Here is a 20,535-nt window from a genome sequence, read left to right as displayed (position 1 = left end):
TTTTGTAGGCCTTATAATAAGAATCATTTCAGCATTGAAAGTTTCATTCTATCTATCATAGTTTTTAAGCTATAGGCTGAAAACTGCAAAAAAGTCATTTCATTTTTCACCTCTCAAGGGCAATAACCCTTACATGGAGTCGTCTGACAACTTTGAGCCCTTGGGACTTTTGTAGGCTTTACATGTATAATAAGGATATTTCAGAAAATTAGGCCAAACCTATACATGAGATATATGCAAAAAACTACTGTACGACCCCCTATGTTCTATTTTTAGTAAGGGCAGCCATGCTTTTTAACCGATCAAAAATCCAAACGGTCATTTTGTTAAGGATACCCTAAAAACAAAAATACTGAATTTTATATTGTAGTTTATGAAAAGAAGATTTTTGAAAGTAATAATATCAAAAACAGCAAAAAATGTTCCTCAAAATGTTTGAAGAAACTGTTCACTACGACGCCAGGTGAGCTAAAAATGGTTGAATCCAAATGACAGTATAGCATGCACATGTACACTTGATAACCATCAAATCCTACCAGAAATGGAAACAAGAAATACCAAAACAGTTTCAGAGGAAATGCACCAACAAATTTTACTGACAGACAGACGGAAGGGCGGCGTAAGTTATTGTGTAAATTAGTTGCTTCACAAAGAGATTAAAAATACAGCAAAACAAAAAACAACAGCTATGACTGTTCCCCTTCGTTCACTGGTAATCAAAGTCCCATAACTCGAAAACAAATATACCAATATACTACAACACATTGGCATCAGACAGGCATGTAAAAATGCTGGACCAAAACAGTTTGTAAATCATTGGGAAAAGACATAGTGCTGCTAAGTTTGAAAAAATGCCTCACCCATATGTGTTGGATCGACATATAGTTTTTGCCTTGTCCGTCTGTCTGTGTCTGCCAATCCTGATACCTGTCTGCAGCATCAAGATAGCCTTGATTGATTTAGAGTAGTATATGACTTGTGGTGACATCAAAATTGCAAGCTTTAAAAGGGAAATTACGGGAACCAGGATTCAAAAGGGTAATAAGAGAAGAACATAATCAAAGAATAACAAATAGAATAAGAATATAAACACAAGCAACAAAGAACATGAAATAACAAAAAAGAAAACAGGCAAATAAGTAAATGAGAAACAGTAAATTGAGAGTGAGGACAGGTGCAGCGGTAGGGTAAGCATCCATAACAAGGTACAGACTGCATGGCTAGTCATATAAAAAAACTTACATTACTATATCTTTATTAATCTGAATAAGTTATTAAGATACAATTTTTTTCTCTCAGATGGAAGTTCACCTGAAAATTCAAAAATTATTGCATTAATGTATAGCAGAACCTGTCTTGGATTGAATGTTTTGTTCAGTTTAGACAGGTGTCTGGTAAACACAGGTTTAAAATGGATTGACACTGATGTAAAGGGACTTTAAAAGTTTGACAGTTTTTATTAAGGATTTGGGTTTAGACAGATTTTATCAAGGATTTGGATTTAGACAGTTTCTATTAAGGATTTGTGTTTTGACAGGTTTCTGGTTTATCAAGGGTTTTGGTTAAGAAATGTTTCATTGTACTGTAAATTGAACAATGATAAAAAAGACTGCAGAGACCAGTATATTATTCAAATTTGGAATTATTTTGTAGATAGTTAAATTTTCAAGCTTACTTCTACTACATAATTTGTTCCTTTTTTAACTCTCTTGTAATGTAATGTAGGTACCATGGTGACATGACTAACCTCTTAATAGGGGTTATAGTTTCATAAAGCATTTTTACCGATGCTATAAAGTACAAAATAATTTCAGATTCATATAATACTTTGCTGTTTTTTTTTGCATGTTTGTAATGTAAACTGAATCAATAGAGAAACTACATGTAGTATAACATCACAAACACATTTTTACTAATACATGTAGCAATAATTTCTAAATTTTCAGTTTCAAAGGATAATAATGTTTATAAGTTATACATGTAAGTTACATATTAATGATTATAATGAGTATGTTACAAAGCCTTAAACCATAATCCTGAATATAACAGTGCTACAGTAAAATTTGTCTAAACTGAACCTCTTATGAAATTTACTATTATTTCAGCTTAGACAGGTGTTTGGTTTACCAAGGTTCAAAATACATTTTAACTGATATCTTGTTAGGACAGATTTTTTTAGAACTTTCAGATTGTGGCTTATACAACAAGAACTTTTATCCTTTGGTCACAATCTGCTATACAATTTAATTTTATAGAAAATTTAGAATTTATGATATTTCTAAATACTTTTTTATGTTTTAAAATTCCTCAGAGAATATTTTTAAGGTATATAATTGTCTTTTTCAACCTATTAAAAAAAACATTTGGCCAAAGGCCTTTTTTTTTTCTTTTTAAGTTTCTTTTTCTAAATGCAATCAATTAAGAAATTATTGCACGAAAAATGAAACAGGTTTGTTATTGAAAAATATGAATAAAGTTGAAGAAATTTTGGTTACAATCAAATAAAACACATAAAAATAAATATATTGAACATGCACATAAAAATCCATATATATAAATGTATTAAGTACGTCTCTGTCTAAGAATCAGGCAAAAATTCATAGCTTTTATATTGCATAATATAAGTTTTTATACATTTTAGCCTACAGAAATCACCATCAAAGCATTTGTTAAGTTTCCATTCTTAAGATATTGATAGGTCAAATTTTGTTGAAATGCACTATGGAAAAAAGGTGGGAAACCTTTCTGACACTTTTTCCCTAAATGAGCAGTCAAAAATATCTCATTGCAATATCTATGTAACATTTCATTTGTTTTCAAGATGTATTCAAAACAGTTGTGCCAAAAAAGACCAAATTGAGAAAATGACGTGCCACCCACTGCCTGATTCTTACACAGAATAGTACTTACTAATAAAAATCACCTCTAAAACTAATGTTTTCTCCAACTCTTCAAAATGACCAGCACTCTATATTTATAACCACTGAGAAATTTTTGAAGAGAAGTTTTAGAAATTTGATTGGAATTTCGACAGAAGAATTATCTGCCTTTAAATGTTATTTTTGTGCATTTCAACAAAAGTGTTATGCCTTATTTCAAAAAGATTTGATAAATCTATCATCATATGCTTTTATCCATATGTACACCAACTTTTTTGCCAACAATTTATTTTGGCAAATATTAAAAAGAAGGAAAAATATTAAATTGTCAGGCATAAGTCAAAATTATTATTGAATGTGTGTTAGAGAGATTTTTTGCCATGACATTAACAATAAGCAGCCAACAAACTTAACTGACCATCATCCTAAATCACAAAGATTAATAGCTTTAAAATAAACTTGTTTATAATAGCGTGTTTTAAATCACCACCCCTCCAAAAGTACCCGAGAATCAAAATAGAAGAATAACTCAATTTCACCACAATAAAAAAATATGGCAAAAATGTGAAAACAGGAAATGGAGATGATATACATGCATATTATAGACAACAGAATAAAATATTATAGTCCTTTTTCATATTAATGGAATGCAAGGTATTTTAACAAGTTTCTCAAAGGGAGGTAACCAATTAACACATGACATCCCAGTTTGGTTATGCAGTGTTCTAGGATTTTTCAGAAATTGATGTTTCCTCGGGAAAAATCCATATAAAATTAACTATCCCACAGTCAATGACTGCTTTCCTAACAAAACAAATTCTTACAGCATATGAAGTTTTCAACTTGCCACGGGAAAGTGTAACTAAGTACCTAACTTTCCCTGGCCCAAATTTCATTTGCCAATTTTCACAATTTTCTTTGAAACTAAAACTGACACTGACTTCAGTAAGTACCTAAATGTTTAGAAATAAATTATTCAAAAGTATCTAAGTACTTATTTGACAAATAAAATATTCAAATTTGAAGTCTACTGATGTCCATTGCTCAAATCGGAGAGTAAACCAATCTGTCAAGTTGGAGAGTTACTTCCCTTTGCATATAATTTTTTTTTTTAAATGAAGTCAAAGTTCGGAATATGAAAAAGGTCGAATACAAGTAAAAACTGAAGATAACATAAACAATGCAGCACACAAAAAAACTAAGGCACTTGCAATATGAACCACAAAACAATGGGAACGACATCAGGTGCTCCAGAATGGTAAGTATGTCCTGCTTCACAATTGGCAACCTTCACAAGTTTAAAACACAATTGGACAATAAAGGTGTCAATTTAACCTTGGTTATTGGTTATTATTTAACCATTAGACACATTGTCTTTTTTCTGTATTGAATTTTAAAATTTTTGATTCACATAAAGTGCTTGCATATAACCAAAGCTGTAACACTTGTAAAATATGTCTAAGTGGAGTTTGGTTCAAATAAAAAAAATGATTTGATTGGAAATATATATTTGTTATGATTTACAAATTAGTGCTGATGAAATTCACTTGTTCAAAAAACAAAAACATAACACAACCATACAATACAACAAAAACAGATAAAAATTCACTATTTTTTTCATATACAATACACTGTTATGCACCAAATTAAGCAAACTAGCAAAAAAACATAAGTAAATGTAAAACTACAACATCAATGCACGCCAGTACATGTCAATAAAAAAATGGCACATCAAAAACAATAATATTGCTTTATATGGCAGATATAGCACTAAAATTATGAACACTCCGGTGAAAAGTAACATGTAAAAAGTAATTTGAAAGAAATATCAAGGATAATGTCAAAAACTGGTAAATGGTTAACATATTAAAATCAGTAACACTTATTGACTCATAAACCAAAATATTTATGAACAGACATAATTACATAGAAAACATATTATAAAAGCTTTTTACTAAAACGTAATTTTGTTCACAAATACCAAACATGGAGTTCTCATGGTAGGTATACCCAAAACTGTACAGGCAGTTGATATCGGACAGCAGCCAGAATTACTTACAACTTGTGTTCAATCTATGTAAAGCCATACATTAAATTTGAATTTAATCCATTCTTTGTGAAAAATCCGGAAGTGGAAATTATGGCTGGGAACAATAACCAAGGTAAAATGAAGGGGTTTGGGAATCAGTGGTAAAGAGGGTGGGAGATAGTGGTCCATGGGAGTGAAGCAGGTATGAAATATCTCCACCAGTCCACCCCCTAATCTTTATTAAGACACAAATACCAAATCTGAAACCAACCAATTCATTGAGGGCCCAGATAACTGTGGCGAAATTTGGACACACAGAAAGGTGATTTCAATAGTTGAGTAGAAGTAAAATTTTAAAAAATCAAGGTATGGTGTACATGTCAAAGAGACAACAACCCCACAGGGATGAAAATGTCAGCCCAAGGCCATCCATTGGTCTTCAATGAATGACAAGGAAACCTTCATACCACAGGGCAGGCTGCAGCTGGCCCCAAAACATCATTATACACAGGTAAAACAAAAGAGTTGCCCCTATATATTCAAGCAACATAAAAATGAACTAAAGGTGAAAGTGAAATAAGACTTACAGAGGCCAGAAATTCCTGACTTGGGATAGACACAAAAAATGTGATGGAATTGAAGTACTTTGGCCTGATCACAACCCTCTCCCTTTAAAATTTGGCTACTGTGGAAAAAATATTACACAAAAGAACACACCTAAAAATCAGTTCAGAAAGGTGGGATTACCTCATTACATTGGAAATAAAGAAACTGAATATAAATTACACAAATGTACAAACTAAGATCTACTAGCATTTAAATGACATGCCAGCTCCAGCTCAATGACTTAACATATGTATACAACATGTACTACTTTATTTACTCATTAAAGTTTTTACTGTAATAATAATAAAAAAAAAATAATTTACCCCATAATATTAGGAGGATTCCCCTACAAATGTACATACCAATACACAAAAACAATTTTAAATGCATTACTTATAGTAATAGTTAGTACTAGGTGCTTACATATCTCATATAACTAAAAATTGATATTCATTTGTTAACATCACCACTGATGAAAAAAAAAATTTACAATTCAAATACAACCCCTGAATCTAATACCCTATGTTAATTACATCTGTTGCATACTTCGAGCATTCATAAAAAATGTAAAGGACTTGCATATTAGTTCCAATTGATATAAAATTCAGGCCCTGCAATTGTAGACGTAATTTGTGGTACAGAAAAAATTACAACATTCTGTCTTGATTTGCGAGATATTAATGCAACTAAAGCCTTTCCTGGATATAGATTTGTATTTTTTAGAAAACCTTACAATCACTGCCAACAAAAATTTCAAGCTCCATGCAGCAGCAGACATTCATTTCCTCTCTAACTAACCACTGCAGATAAGTCTAAGTTCTCAGATATAAGTCAAGCATTGTTAACGTCCCTAAAATCAATTTGTCCCCAGTTTGCAAGATTGTTGCATTTTCTGAGAGATCTAGAGTGCCTTAACACGTCAGTGGCTAATCAGAGCTTGACACAATCTTCATAGTTTATATCTTAAAGTACAACAATGAAATGATAAGATAGGACTTGTTTTAAAAATAGTCTGTAACTGTTTCTGAATTAGAAATTAAAGTGAATTTGGTAGGTCTTTTATATCCATGAATGACATCCAGTCTGATATTTATAAAGACTATTACTGTAACTTAACAAGATAGTGTTGAAAAAATTCAACATTTTATTCCCAGCAAGTTGTAACAATATTCAAACAATGTAGCAAAGGCTATCAATTATTTTTTTTTTGGTTAATTGATTTAAAATGTTTTTGATGCTAATACAAAGCAAGTACCAAGAATTGTACAATTCTAATGAGTTTGAGCTATGTTATCTATTTATAACTTAGTTTTCTTCTTTATATTTTTCCACATAACATTTCCATGATGGCATCATGACCATTGTCTGTAGCTACATCTATTGGTGACTTCCCTTTAGTTCTTGTTAGGGCTGTATCTGCCCCTTTCTTCAAGAGTAACTTAACAATGTCTTCATGTCCAACTTCACATGCATAGATCAAAGGAGTTGTGCCATCCTTTTTCTGAATATTTACATCAACATTGTGACTTATCAGGCAGTTAACAACTTCAGTGTGACCCATGAAACAAGCAATGTGCATTGGGTGTGATCCAGTGATGACTTCTAACAGGAAATCAGGAGATTTCTTCTCCATATAAAGTTTAACCGATGTTGAACCTTTCTCCATTAAGTCATCATACCAGTCTCTTTGTATACCGCCAATGGATTTAGAAGCATGATTTTTCAAAGCAGCCTTTATTGCATTCTTGCTTTTCAAAAACATATTTGTATTAGCCTCATTTGTCAGCAGAAGATCCACAATTTCTGCACTTCCTGCCCAGGCAGCCGAAAATATGGGACGATCTCCATCATACATTTCAACATTAACATTGCACTTGTGTTCAATCAAAAGGCGGACAAGATTACTATGCTTCTCATGACAGGCTGCATGAAGTGGTGTAAGACCATCATTATCTGGAAGATTCACATTAGCCCCATTCTCCAACAGTTTTTGCCCAATATCCAAATCTCCTTGACAGCATGCCCAGTACAGTGGGGATGTGCCGTCATTATCTCTTTGATTTGGATCAGCCCCTCTCTCAAGCAATTCAACTACAATTTCAAAATTACTTGATTGGCATGCCAGTATCAAGGGAGTGCATCCATCTTTGTCCACCCAATCTATATCTGTATCAACCTTCATCAGCATACTTACAATATCTGAGTGCCCCCTCTGGCTTGCAATTGTAAGAGGAGAATCATCGTCACACAAGTTTACATCAGCATTCTTGTCCAACAGCATCTTCACAATCTCAGCATTACCATGCTCACAAGCTATACATAGGGGACTTTCTCCAAATTTGTTGCATACATCAACATCACATTCAGCATCCAGAAGCAATCTTACAATATCAGCGCTGTCACTTTCACAAGCAAGGATCAATGGTGTTTTTCCATTTCCGCCCATTTGATTGACATCTGAGCCCTTCTCTAATAGCATGCGGACTTTCTCTACCGGGCTCAATTTATCATCTTGACGTAATTTGCAAGCTTTAATCAAAGCACTGTCGGAAAGCCAAGAAGCAGTGTCAACATCAAAGTCCTTCTTCAACAACATGGCAACACCACTAGGGGTACCATTTTCAACAAGAACTGTAAGAGGAATTTCTCCATTAGCATTTAACAAGGTCATATCAGGGTCTTTTTCCAACAATGCGCTTATTAGTGTTTCATTGTTATTTTCACAAACAGTGTGAAGTGCAGTATCACCAGTAATAATACTCTGATTCACATTAATGTTATGTTTCAGCAGCATAAGTGCAATTTCAGTATACTGTTTATAGCAGGCAATACTTAGAGGTGTTTCTCCTTCAAACTCGCTGAGATTAACATCTGCACCCTTACTGAGTAATGCTGCTACAATTTCAATATGAGAATTTTCACTTGCAAGAAACAATGGAGTCAGGCCCTTGTTGTTCTGAATATTAACATTGGGACCTTTTTCCAATAAGGACATTAGAATCTCCATGTTTCCAATCTTAGCTGCAAAATGAAGTGGTGAGTTCCCATCAAAAGTACAAAGGTCGACTGGTGCTCCATAATTCAACAACCACTGAACAATCTCGGGATAACCATGTTGACAAGCCAATGCTAAGAGACTTGTACCAGAAGCACTTTTTTCTTTAGCAAGTGCTATTCTTTGGGATAAAGACATCTTCTCAAGATAGTCAATCAAAACATTCTTTCTAAAGGCTAAATCTTTCATGTTAGGATTCCCAATGGTCAATCCACCTCTACTGGTAGACATGTCTATTGCCAACCTTGAAATATAATAATCCCGGCATAAATCATCATCAGGAACTTGGATCATAAATTCAATACTACTGACTGATGAAGCTTGAGAGTGTCGCCAAACCAATCTCTCGTGAATCAAATGCCAGTTGCCATTTCTAATTAGACACTGTCCAATTTTCTGCGGAAAATAATGTGCAAGGCAATCAAAGACCTTGTTGTGTATTATTCTATATTCTCCACATTCCTTCACCACAAATGTCCCTTCTAATTTTCCCAGAGCATCTTTCACATCTAACTTTGATGTTTCCATATGCAGTCCACACCATTTAAATGCCTCTTCTAAGGTGTCTCTTTGGTAAGATGTAATTTTACTGCCTTGAGTAAACCAAGATTCCTTCAACTTATTGTTTAGGAGAATACAAAGGAAAAGACTGCATATCTTTAATTTGAATTCCTCCTCAGTTATTCTTCTAAACATATTATCTAGCTCATTTTTCATTACACTCCAAGGATCATTACAAAAAACATCAATGGGATTCCCAAAAACTTTCCCATCCTCTTGAAGACTTTTACACAAAGAGAAAATAAGTGGAAAATAATCACATTTGTCTGGAAGAATATCAACGTCTATATTAGTAAGTTCAAACACATTTATGAACATTTGTTTCTCTAACCTACATAATTTAAACTTGTCTGCTGATACATTTAGTTCATATGATTTGAAAGGGGACAGCAATTCAAATTTCTCATCATTATAAATATTTGACCTACATGTAGCTATTACCTTACAGTTATTGTCAAAGGCAATTGCCTGAATGGCAGGCAAAATTTGTTGCCACTGTTCAATCAGTTGTGAATTTGCAGCAAATTTGCCACCAATATCATCAATTACAAACACAATATATTTACCAGGTTCATAAAAATCAATCAACTCTGTTAGATTTTCAATGGGAATAATTTCATAATGTACTAACTCCTTTCTTAATTCCAGGGCAGCATGCCTGGCCAGAAATGTTTTTCCAGATCCAGGACACCCAGTGACAGTTACAAAGTTATTTTTCTTGACAGCATCCACAACATGATGGCTAGAAGTTGTCAATACACACAGTTTATCAGCTGTTTTCCATTTTTGTATCTGCTCGTTAATGTGTTCTAAAAATAGAAAAATGTGTTCCTTATGTCACAGTATAAATATTTATATATATTTTGGTATATTTTTGGTTGTTATACATTTATTTAATTCCTAAATATACTTTCGTTTATTATCTTATTTACTTTTGAGTATATTCCTATACATTCCATCTTCATCTCATTAATCATAATCATTGTTATTGTAATCATCATGTGACGGTTGAGTGGACCGCTCTCCGCTAACAGGTTCCCGCTGCACAGACTTTACTTTTCTTTTATTAAATTGTCATTCTGCACTTCGACTTTCACCAGAGTGGATCGTCTTATCGACATTCTTTATTGCAGGTTAGTCAATTGTAATAATCTTTGTAAAATAATTGATATTTGAATTTATTTCATATATTATTCATTGTTTTCATTCCATTTATAATTCATGTCCTTTATTGCAGAATTAAATATCATCTTTGACAACTGGCAATTATACTTATTTTCGCCTTGCCCAACATAATCTAATGATGAGCATAATTTCCGGCAACACTTACAGACTGTAACTTTAACTTATTTTGAGTAAATAAACCACTATCTTGGATAATCAAGGTATATAAGAGTTTTTACTTGTTTAACAGAAAAGACATCAATGTAGTATTCCAGAACATAATATACAAAAAGTTTCACCTTTCTTGTCATCTGGCAAGATGTTTTTATATTGAAATATTAGCAGACATTGTAAGATGACAGATTATCAATCATCACCATGAGCAGATCCAGGAATTCAGGAGAACAGTATTAATAAAAAAATGTCTTGCAAAAATATATTTTCATAATTTTAGGGGGGATGAACACTAGTTCCACCTCCCAACATTATCACATTTACAAGTGAAGAATACAGAGTATTACAGTCTTGTTACTCTATACGTAAATCTGTGATACTCAAAGGATTTTTTGCTTCCAAAGATTATAGCTGGTGATGAAGAGGCTGAGTATTATACACATAAAAGGGAAAATACATCCACATCCTAAGAACTCTACATTAAACCACACAAAATAATGCCCCGGAACTGCACATGAACATATTCGTTTGGCCAAAGCACTCATAGTAGGACTAACCTAGAAACATATTTTTGTCTGGGAGACACAGATGATGACCTAGCACATAAAAGGTTTGTCTACTGACATTTAGCCAACACAATAAATAAGCAACTTTTCACTGAGCTGCTAAGTAGATTTTCTACCAATCCTCACAATATATAACCTGTGTAGAAGGTTATTTTAAAAATGTGCAACAGAGTAATTTCAAATAGACCAAAAAAATGTGGCAGTAATTCCTTATAATTTAATTTTAGTATCAAAATTCAATGAGTATATGATCAAAAAAGGTTGATGACATCACAGCCACATTACAAAATTTGGTCTATGAGAAATGGACAAAACTTTTAATACAATAAGAAAGCTTGTTACTTCTGAAATTGAATTATTATGTGAAATCAGTGAAAACTGTTAACACCCTTTCTTTGTTATAAATGAATTTCTTTAACCTGAAAATGAAAATTTAGAATTTTTTAGATTAATGGGAGCTTAAGACTATGGATGTTTCATATTTGGTGCAAGTGGTTTTTTTTTAGGTTTTTGAGCTGAAACAGGAAAACACCCCTTTTTATGAATAAATCCATTAATCTGAAAACTAAAAATTGATTTTTTTATAAGAATTAATGGGAGCTTACAACTATGGATATAAAAACTTTCCCAAAATTTTGCTTCAATTGACCAGTGCAAGCATTTTTGAGTTATCAAGCAAAAACTAGACAGACAACCAGTAGTAAAACAATATGCCAAAAAGTTTTTTTTAAATTAGTTCAAAATACTAGTATTTCCCCATTTTTCTCTTTGTTTTTGTTTGTTTTTAAATAACACTCCAGCTAAGAATTATGCAAAATGTGCTACATGGTTGGAAAGCCTACAAATTTTTAATTTTGATAGTTTACTTAAAATGCTTAAGTCAACAGAATATATTATGTGACTTTTCATAGAAACCATGTTCTTAGGATATAAAAGTTATATAGAATGCACTATAGAATTGACATTAAAATTCAATAGAAACTGTTTTCCATGTAAATTATCTCCTAAGAGAAGACAGATTGGAATAAATGACAATACATTTCATCATATAGAGTTATAAAGCAACTTAATAACAAAAATAAAAATACGCAGTCTTTTTTTTGGGGTGTATCAGATATTACAGAATTTGCATGATTCTTACAAATACTGATACTTAGTTTTATTGTTTTAGTGCATTCTTTTACTGAATACATTCATACCTTGAACATCTTCAGGAATTCTCCTGACATAGGTAGAATTATGATATGCTGGCTTTAAAATCACCTTTCTGAAGAATTCATACATCTTTACATCTCCTGAAAAAATAGCCCATTAACAGAACATTATGTGATACTACGCGACATAATTGTGAAAAAAGGGGGATGGCAAAATGTTCAAAATAGCCTAACTCAAGAACCATGATTTGCTGAAATTGAACTTAGACCTGTTTATATTAGTAATAAAAATTCATTGATTATTCTCAATTTATCATCTAGACAACATCAGAGGACAGACAGATGAACAGACGGACATGCAACTCTTCGGAGGGCATCACAAGATACCTCACCACTTTGTTTAAAATATCCACAAAATTTAACTCAAAACCTTTCATGTATTCATAAATATATAGATGATTACTAAATCTATATAAAATATACAGTTTATTGAAATTTGTCAAAGCTCAAAATTTGAAACCCCTGAAACACTGAGGCTTCATTTTTTGTATAAAAAATGGACAACAAAAATGTAGCCACTTTGATATCCTATTGAAATAGAACTTAGTGGTGCTGGTTTTGACTTCCTAATTTGATATTTTTGTTTTTGTTTTGAAAGCTTCTTGTATACAATTATTTTTTAATCTTGAACTTCATGCATGTATATGCATAATTCGGTTCTTAAGCTGTTCATGAAAGGTAGTTCTTTGTAACATGTGTACAGCATGTTGAATTTACAATATCAATATGACTGATAATTTATTCATAATTTTAGCAGGCGTTTCTAGAAAAGCAGAGGACACTTGCCCTACCGGTGCACCTGGTCAATGCTCTCAGTTTTTAGTGGAGTCTGAGTTGCTCATTTACTTTTGTTACTTTGTATTATTTTGGTTATTTTATGTTCTTTGTTGTGTGTGTATGTTTTCCATGTCTGGTCTTTTCCCTTGATAAAATTTCTTTTGATTTCTACCAGAATCTTGGTTTCCTTGAGTACTCCTTGTACCTCCAGTGTTATACAGTGTACGGGAGGTAACTTTAACTAATAGTGTTAGCCACACATTTTTTTTCCAGTACTGTGCACAATCAAAATAGAATTTTGAAGTCTCAGTACAATTTAATATCATCTAAAAAAGAAATATATTCAAGAAATATAATAATTAGTCCAAAAATTGTGTTTAAATCAAATTTGAAAGTTTAATATTTCACTAGCTGAATGCTTACCTTCCTTGAAAACAAAGAGTCATGTGTGCATGCATTTCTAGAAAAGACTCACAAATACCCTACCAGTGCACTAGGTCTCTGCTCCAAGTTTTTAGTGGAGACCTGGTTGCTCATACATATTTTGTTTCTATGAGCATGTAATTTTGGTTATTTCATGTTCATTGTTGTGTGTGTCTATTTTCTTTGTTAGGTCTTTGTGCCTGGATTGCGTTGTTTTTGTATTAACATTGTAATCATTGTTCCCTTGACTTTTCTTACACTGTAACAATGCAACAGAAGAATGCTCTAAGTCACGTGAACTGTCAGGAACATAAAAGAATGAAAATATTATATAAGCAACATTTCTCAAAATAACTAACTAACCTGTGTATTTTGGTACAAAGATATATCTATCAATGGACCCATACTGAGCTTCTCTAATAGCTAAATCTTTCATTTCAGAAATGATCTCATTCTCTGTTTCCTGATCAATAATTTTTTCCTTTGCTTCTTTAACCATCTTTTTAAATTTCCCATATGGCTTATCAAAATAGTTTTCAAACATAATCGCAATGTCATCAAACATACAAAAGTACTTGTCCAAGTCATCATCAGAGACACCAGTGTTGCTTCTATAGACAATATCATTCCATAGACCTCTGATACGTTCAACATCATCTCCTATGGTATGTTCGTTCCACATAGGTGGAATGTCGTCACCCCAGCCTCTTGTTGGTCGAAGTGTTAATTCCAAATATCGTAAAATCTTGTACAACAGATGTATATCAAATTCAAAATCAAAATCATCAACTGCGTCATCTGAAATAAAATTTCTTTCATCAGGAGTAAGCAATCTATACAGGTGAGAGTTCTTGTTAACATGGTCTTTCAGTAACTCTGACATTGGTTCTTTTGACAATCGCTTTTTCTCTTCATGATAAGCATTGCCCAAGGTAGTGGCACCGGCCTTCTTTCCAGCAAGCTCAAATACCACTGTTTTTTGTAAAAGTTTCCTTATTACAGTATTGGCAACATACGCCAATCTAGCAACATTGTTTAAACTTGAATTAGAAGTTGACGCACTCTCCTCTTCCGCCATTTTTTTTTATTGCAAGTCTTTTATTATTCTATGGCTTCTTATTCACATTTTAATCTGAAACAAAGAAAAAATATAATGTGACTACCATATACCTGGTTATTTTGCCAGGTGTAAAATTTGGCAATTTTGAGGCAAAAAAAGTTTGCCAAAAATTTGGGATGATTCTGGCAGATGCTACGTAGTGTGAATGAAGTACAAAGTATGAAGCTCCGAGTAAATATTACACAGAATTTATTTTGGTGTTTACAAACTGATCGCCAAAAAACACCAAAATTAGCACCCTGTGAAAATTACCCACTATACCATACTATCTTTACCTCATGCACACTTGTACATGTGATAGTCATAGTTTCCTTTAGACCACTTAAAAAGGGTCACTCACCCTCCTGCTCATTTGCCTTTCAAAATTAAAAAAAATCAGATTCAGTCATTTTTTCTTTTTCCATATATTCCATGTTATGATTACACAAAAGTGAAGAATGCAACAATTTAATAATTTAGTAGAGTGATATGCAAAAATATACATGAACATAATACAGAGCATAAAGTAAAAGGTTGTCCTATTCCCTGGGACAAGTGAAACTACATGTGCCTTTCAGACAGGTAAAAGGTCCTATTCCCCAGGACAAGTGAAACTACCTTTCAGACAGGTAGAAGGTTGTCCTATTCCCCAGGACAAGTGAATCTGCCTTTCAGACAGGTAAAAGGTTGTCTTATTCCCCAGGACAAGTAAAACTACTTTCCAGACAAGTAAAATTAGAAGTACATGTAAAAATGCCCAGAGAACAACCAAATCTTACATGTTTCTATTTAACCTAGATTTCAATTTGGGCAATTAGAATTGTCATCAACTTGCCTGATAGAGCAAGGTTCATAAAATGTTAATATCATATACCCTGATATAAAGCACTCTGTCCATTTATTCCAGCAATGCTGCAGTTTCCTGGCAAATATTTTCTGAATTGGTGCCATCCTAACTTTGGCGTATGTAGGAATGAAATTCCAACCTCTTACATGATCTTTCATCCCACCGATGCACCGGGTCCATGCTACCAGTTTTTGAGTCGGTTTTTCCTGTCTAGTCTATCCTTGGAATATATTCTTTTGATTATTGCTCAATTTTTGTATCCCTTGATTATTTTTCGTACATGTACATGTGCATGTACAAATGTATTTTTGTTACCCATAATTCACCTCCAATACAAAGAATACTGCAAATTGAGAAATTACTGCAATGTTTTTATCATTGCGAAAAATGTGATTGATTAAAATCCTCAATAATTAGAAGTCACATGGAATTTCTTTATTATCAATGCAAGATTTGTTTTCAAAACTACAAAATTTGAAATTGCATTTCTGGCAAATATATGAAAATATTATCATGATGAACTTTAATATAAACAATTTACAGTACTTCAAAATCATGCAAAGTTTGTCAAGTTTCAAAAACTCTCTCCCTGACAATTTGCTTCATTGTCTTCCCAAAATCCACAGACAAGACAGAAGGATATTGTAAAACTGTACTGCAGGTTATTTTTTCAGGGTGCGTAAAATTTAACAATTTTGAAGCAAAAAGGTACAGTGTATATGAACATTTTTAGCATTTTAAATTTTGGCAGGTGATATGTGGTGCATTTAGTACCTCAGCCAAGAGTTCCAATATTGCCGAATTCATTTTGGCTTTTTAAGGCAGACAGCTAAAATACGCCAAAATAAGCACACCACAAAATTGCCTGCTATACAGTAAGAAAGCAAATATCTAATATAATTGGTGAAAGAGAACTTTAACAGGTACTTTACTTCTACTTGTTCCTTACCAAATATAGAATTTCTCAGACTTCTTGTAAGTGTGCGTCTTAAGTGAGAAGTCTGATCTATCTGGAATTAGTAATGGAAGTTATATATCTTAAACCTGAGTGTTTGGTAAAGAAACAGTGAGTTTCAATTTTAAAGTCTGGTATGATTTTGCTGTGGATTCAACTGAACAAGCAGAATTATCTCCCATGCTTGTAAAAACACATACAAATGTACATGTATATTGCTTAATTACCCAGGTAAATTAAGAAATGTTTTGTTAAATTTTAAAATTGATGAATTTGATGTTGCTTCAAACTAACTGAAATAGCAATGAATTTGCAGTCATAAAAAACAATCACATGCACTTATATTCATCAACAGAAAATTATAAAAGGTCTCAAACAGAAAAAAAAATAAGTGATACATAATTATTAGAAAATACTAACACTGCTGTCATGGCTATATAGGTGACTGACAAGCACCATTCTTACCAGGACCTGATAATTATCCAAACAGAAAATGCATGAAAATAGTTAGTACACAATCATCCATGCACATTTAATGGAGTCAAGTGTGACATCATGGAATTTCCAAAATTTGATGTGGAAATTTGACACCTAGGCCTACGTACATTTGCAAGAACTTCACCTTTCATCATTCAGACACAGCATCTACTGCAGATCTCATTAAATATACAGCAACAGGGGTGCAGTTCACCCTAATATAATTCAGAGACGGGCTTTGACTGCATTTGCATTTACATACTTATGGTCTCAGTATCGTATTAATTTTCCCATACGGCCATAGACTTCTATAGTGAAGTGCATATTTTTAGGATTTTTTAAAAAATATGTAAATTGATTCAATAAAACTTTCACTTATGTAGCATTTCTAAGGACATGTGAAAAAATAATTTCCTGCAAAGAAAATAGGGTGAGTCCACGAAGATTGGACAGAAAAGTAGTCTTGAACTATAAATAGCCATTTTCCCTACTTTCACTTTCGTTTTGCACTCACCTAACCAACCTTTTCAGTGGAACATTTTTATGATATTATGTTAGATTTTCTTTTAAAAAAGTTCTTCATCTTACAGTGTGATGTTTGCTCTATTTTTTAAGTCATTGTTCATGTCTTTTGACAAAACATTAGTTTGTAGAGAGGCAAAAAGAAAATGCACTATATTTTTATGGCATCCATGTTTTGACGTACACCCGCTCAGGGATATACAATACGATACTGGTACCTGTGTACTGCGAGTATTCAAAATCGAAAAATCCATTCTCCCTCTCCTCTTTCACAAAGTCACTGGATCCACCCATGAGCTGCAAAAAGAGGAGTAGAATGCAAAATGATTTTTTGACATAAAACTATATGTGGTAAAATTAATACAAACATTAATTTAAAAAAGCTTTTTTTCAAGGGGGGATAATTTGGCGGGGAAATATTCCATAGAAATTAATATTGCAAGATAAAATGTTTAGTGACCCCAAATTTTCTTTTTGAAATGTGAAAGAATGCATATATCAGATAAACAGTCTAAGCTGTCTTAATACAAATTTTAAAGAAATTTTATGGGCCAGTTTTTTAATAGTTTGCAATATGGTAAAATATATAAAATGCCACACTTTTCAATGAGTGATCAAAGGGAGCCAAGGTTCTAGTGAAAATCACAAGAATGTAATCGAGGGACAAAGACCAGACATGGAAAACAGACATACATAACAAAGGACATAAATGTACTCCACTAAAAACTGGGAGCATTGACCAGGTGCACCTGTAGGGTAAGTGTCCTATGCTTTACTATAGAAACATCTGTAGCATTGCTCATAAAAAGTCAAGTCCGGGATAGACGAAAGATTAAAGGAAAACTATAACACGTTTTGACAAATCAGTTTTCATGGTGCAAATAGATACACCATAATGATCCTCAAGTTCATGGTGGAGACTATAAAACTTCTGTAGTGATGACTTCAATCTTGTAGCTACATAAACCTGTTCCAGAAGCATAATTTAAAGAAGTTTAGCTTAATACAAAAAGTCTGCATAGTTACCGCAAGATCTGGCATAACATGAGTTGTGATATGAAACTCCATGTGCAGGTGCTGAAGGGATCTTGCCACAGATGAAAGGAAAGTTGACAATTCTGAATGAAAAGTCATAAAGTTTGATCAACAGTTTTCCATTATCATCAATCTCTAAGTGTATGTCAAGATATGACACTGACTTCAGTGTCTGTAGTATCCTTTGGAATAGATGCGATATATCAAATCCTCGAAACTAGGATTGTTTAACAATTATATATCATCTATACAGTGGAAAGTGAGATTAAAGAATCTAGCTAAACGTTGGTCTTTCTTCAAACTCCCTTTTTTAGGCTTAATTATCTCAAAATTAATTCCGGTGACGTATGTTTTACATATTAAAATTTTACAGTATGTTTAAGGTCGTCTTCGGGAATATCTATGTACGTAAAATATTAGTTCTGGTCTACTTTAATATTGGAAATTCACACAGAGAAATTCTTATAGTATGATAGTATGTAAACACAGTAATTAATACATTTCTTGTTTTACACAACTTATTAATAAATTAAAAGGTGTCATAGAATCTTTATTTTTATATTGGTCCTATATCATGTCCTTTGACAAGTCAAATTGGGCCTGGGATAGCTGTATTGGGCCCAATACAACTGTCCTTGGACATATTGAAGGACTAATATGGAAATGCGCTAATCCTATTTTGGACATTCTTAAATACACCATAATTTTTTTAATTTCATATATATATAATTTGCGCAAATTTTACCGATCAAATGCACAAATTTATCTGTAGCTACCTGTATTGATAGTAATACATGTTTAGAACCTGTAAGTACAGCACATGTATGTGAAAGGTATAAAAGTTTAATGTACCTGATCAGTTGATCATGTGTACTGTTACTAAAATACAAGCAACATCATATATAAAACTGAGGAGCACTAGTGCTGAAGCTGTTCGTATCAGAAAAGAAGTACGGAAAGAATAATTCTTCAGAAAAAGAAAAAAAAATAAATTGTCTTCAGGAGAGACCACCAGACAACAGTTTGTGTTTGCTAACAGCTATAAATGCTAACCATTGAGTCCTTCAAACATAGAGTGAAATGTATTCTGTATATAGTTTTATCATTTTAAGACAATAAGTTTTCCCACAAAGAACATTAAAAGACTTTAACTCTGCCAGGTTAATAAAGTCCAGAAAAAGGAGGAGGGTAGACATGAATTTTATGGATAAGCACAAATGTAGCTCTTTTTTTTTGGCACAATTGATACATACTTTTTTTGAGAATAATTGGCGCAAATGAACAGTAAATTGCCGCTAACATAGAACACCCTATGAAAAAGCCCATTCTATAAACCTATAGTATTTTAAACACCTGTCCAATGGAGTTTGTTCCTTTGCATTTATTTGTGTGGTTTTTTTTGTTTTGTTTTTTTGCAACAAATGATTTAGGAGATATCTGGAGATTGGGATTTTGATTGTTAATGTCAATGGATTGATATGCATGTACATGTATTACTGATTCAACTGATGACTATATCTGTGGAAATTGCAATTAAAAAATGTTTGAAGAACACCAATCATATATAATATTGCAAATTTAATTATGATGTAGACATGTTTGAAGGGGAAAATTGAGACAGTCCATAGTGAAATATCTACCGTGAAAATGAATGGTTTTTGTAGTTTCGGTTACTAGTACTGTTTTATTCTACTGGACGACTATCAATATTTTTTATTGCATTTTCTGAATTTTTTTTGTAAAATCTTGAACTTTGTGTGATTTTAACACAGATACTATGGAGAGATTCACAGTGTGTAGAGTGTTATTTGCAGTCAAAACTTGAAGAAACTACGGAAAAGTAAGATCATCTGACAAACTCTTGTGATTTTTTTGTGATTGGTTTAAAGAGCCTGTCAATGCCCATAATGAAAGTGTACTCTATATTACTGAATGTTCCTCTTGTTTTGGTCGACTATATGCAGCATGGAATAGTCAAATTTTACACAAGATTCACACATTTTGAAGCTAGTTTGGTGGCAATTTTCCTTTGATCCTTCAAATTATTGACAAATCTCAAGCATTTGTCTCTTAGAAGATTGGCAGACCTGGGAATATCTCCTAAGTATTTCCCCTCAATACCTTCTATATATTAAAAGAACAAGGAAAATCA

General features: G+C 32.6%; 1 protein-coding gene across 17 annotated transcripts; it reads right to left on the bottom strand.

Moving 5' to 3' along the window:
• Positions 1 to 1,238: 1,238 nt before the first annotated feature.
• LOC148617279 (uncharacterized) lies at positions 1,239 to 17,525 on the bottom strand. Of its 17 annotated transcripts, none has more exons than XM_088584853.1 (6): positions 16,955 to 17,525; positions 16,344 to 16,404; positions 15,422 to 15,737; positions 13,812 to 14,580; positions 12,234 to 12,329; positions 1,239 to 9,939 (listed from the first exon to the last, which is right to left on the bottom strand). In XM_088584853.1, exons 4-6 carry the CDS (start codon positions 14,524 to 14,526, stop codon positions 6,833 to 6,835), a joined length of 3,918 nt encoding a protein of 1,305 aa, XP_088440979.1. In that variant the 5' UTR covers positions 14,527 to 14,580; positions 15,422 to 15,737; positions 16,344 to 16,404; positions 16,955 to 17,525; the 3' UTR covers positions 1,239 to 6,832. The 17 variants fall into 17 exon arrangements, with proteins under 17 accessions (XP_088440979.1, XP_088440984.1, XP_088440983.1 ...); XM_088584858.1 differs by having other exon boundaries at positions 15,422 to 15,614; XM_088584857.1 differs by having other exon boundaries at positions 15,422 to 15,609.
• Between the last annotated feature and the right edge of the window lie 3,010 nt (positions 17,526 to 20,535).

Source organism: Perna viridis, chromosome 5 (genome assembly GCF_037379345.1).
Source record: "Perna viridis isolate PV_CMFRI_1.1 ecotype Kerala chromosome 5, ASM3737934v1, whole genome shotgun sequence".
Lineage (NCBI taxonomy): Eukaryota > Metazoa > Mollusca > Bivalvia > Mytilida > Mytilidae > Perna > Perna viridis.
Note: the sequence above shows the minus strand (reverse complement) of the source record. Positions and strands in the feature narration are given on the sequence as shown.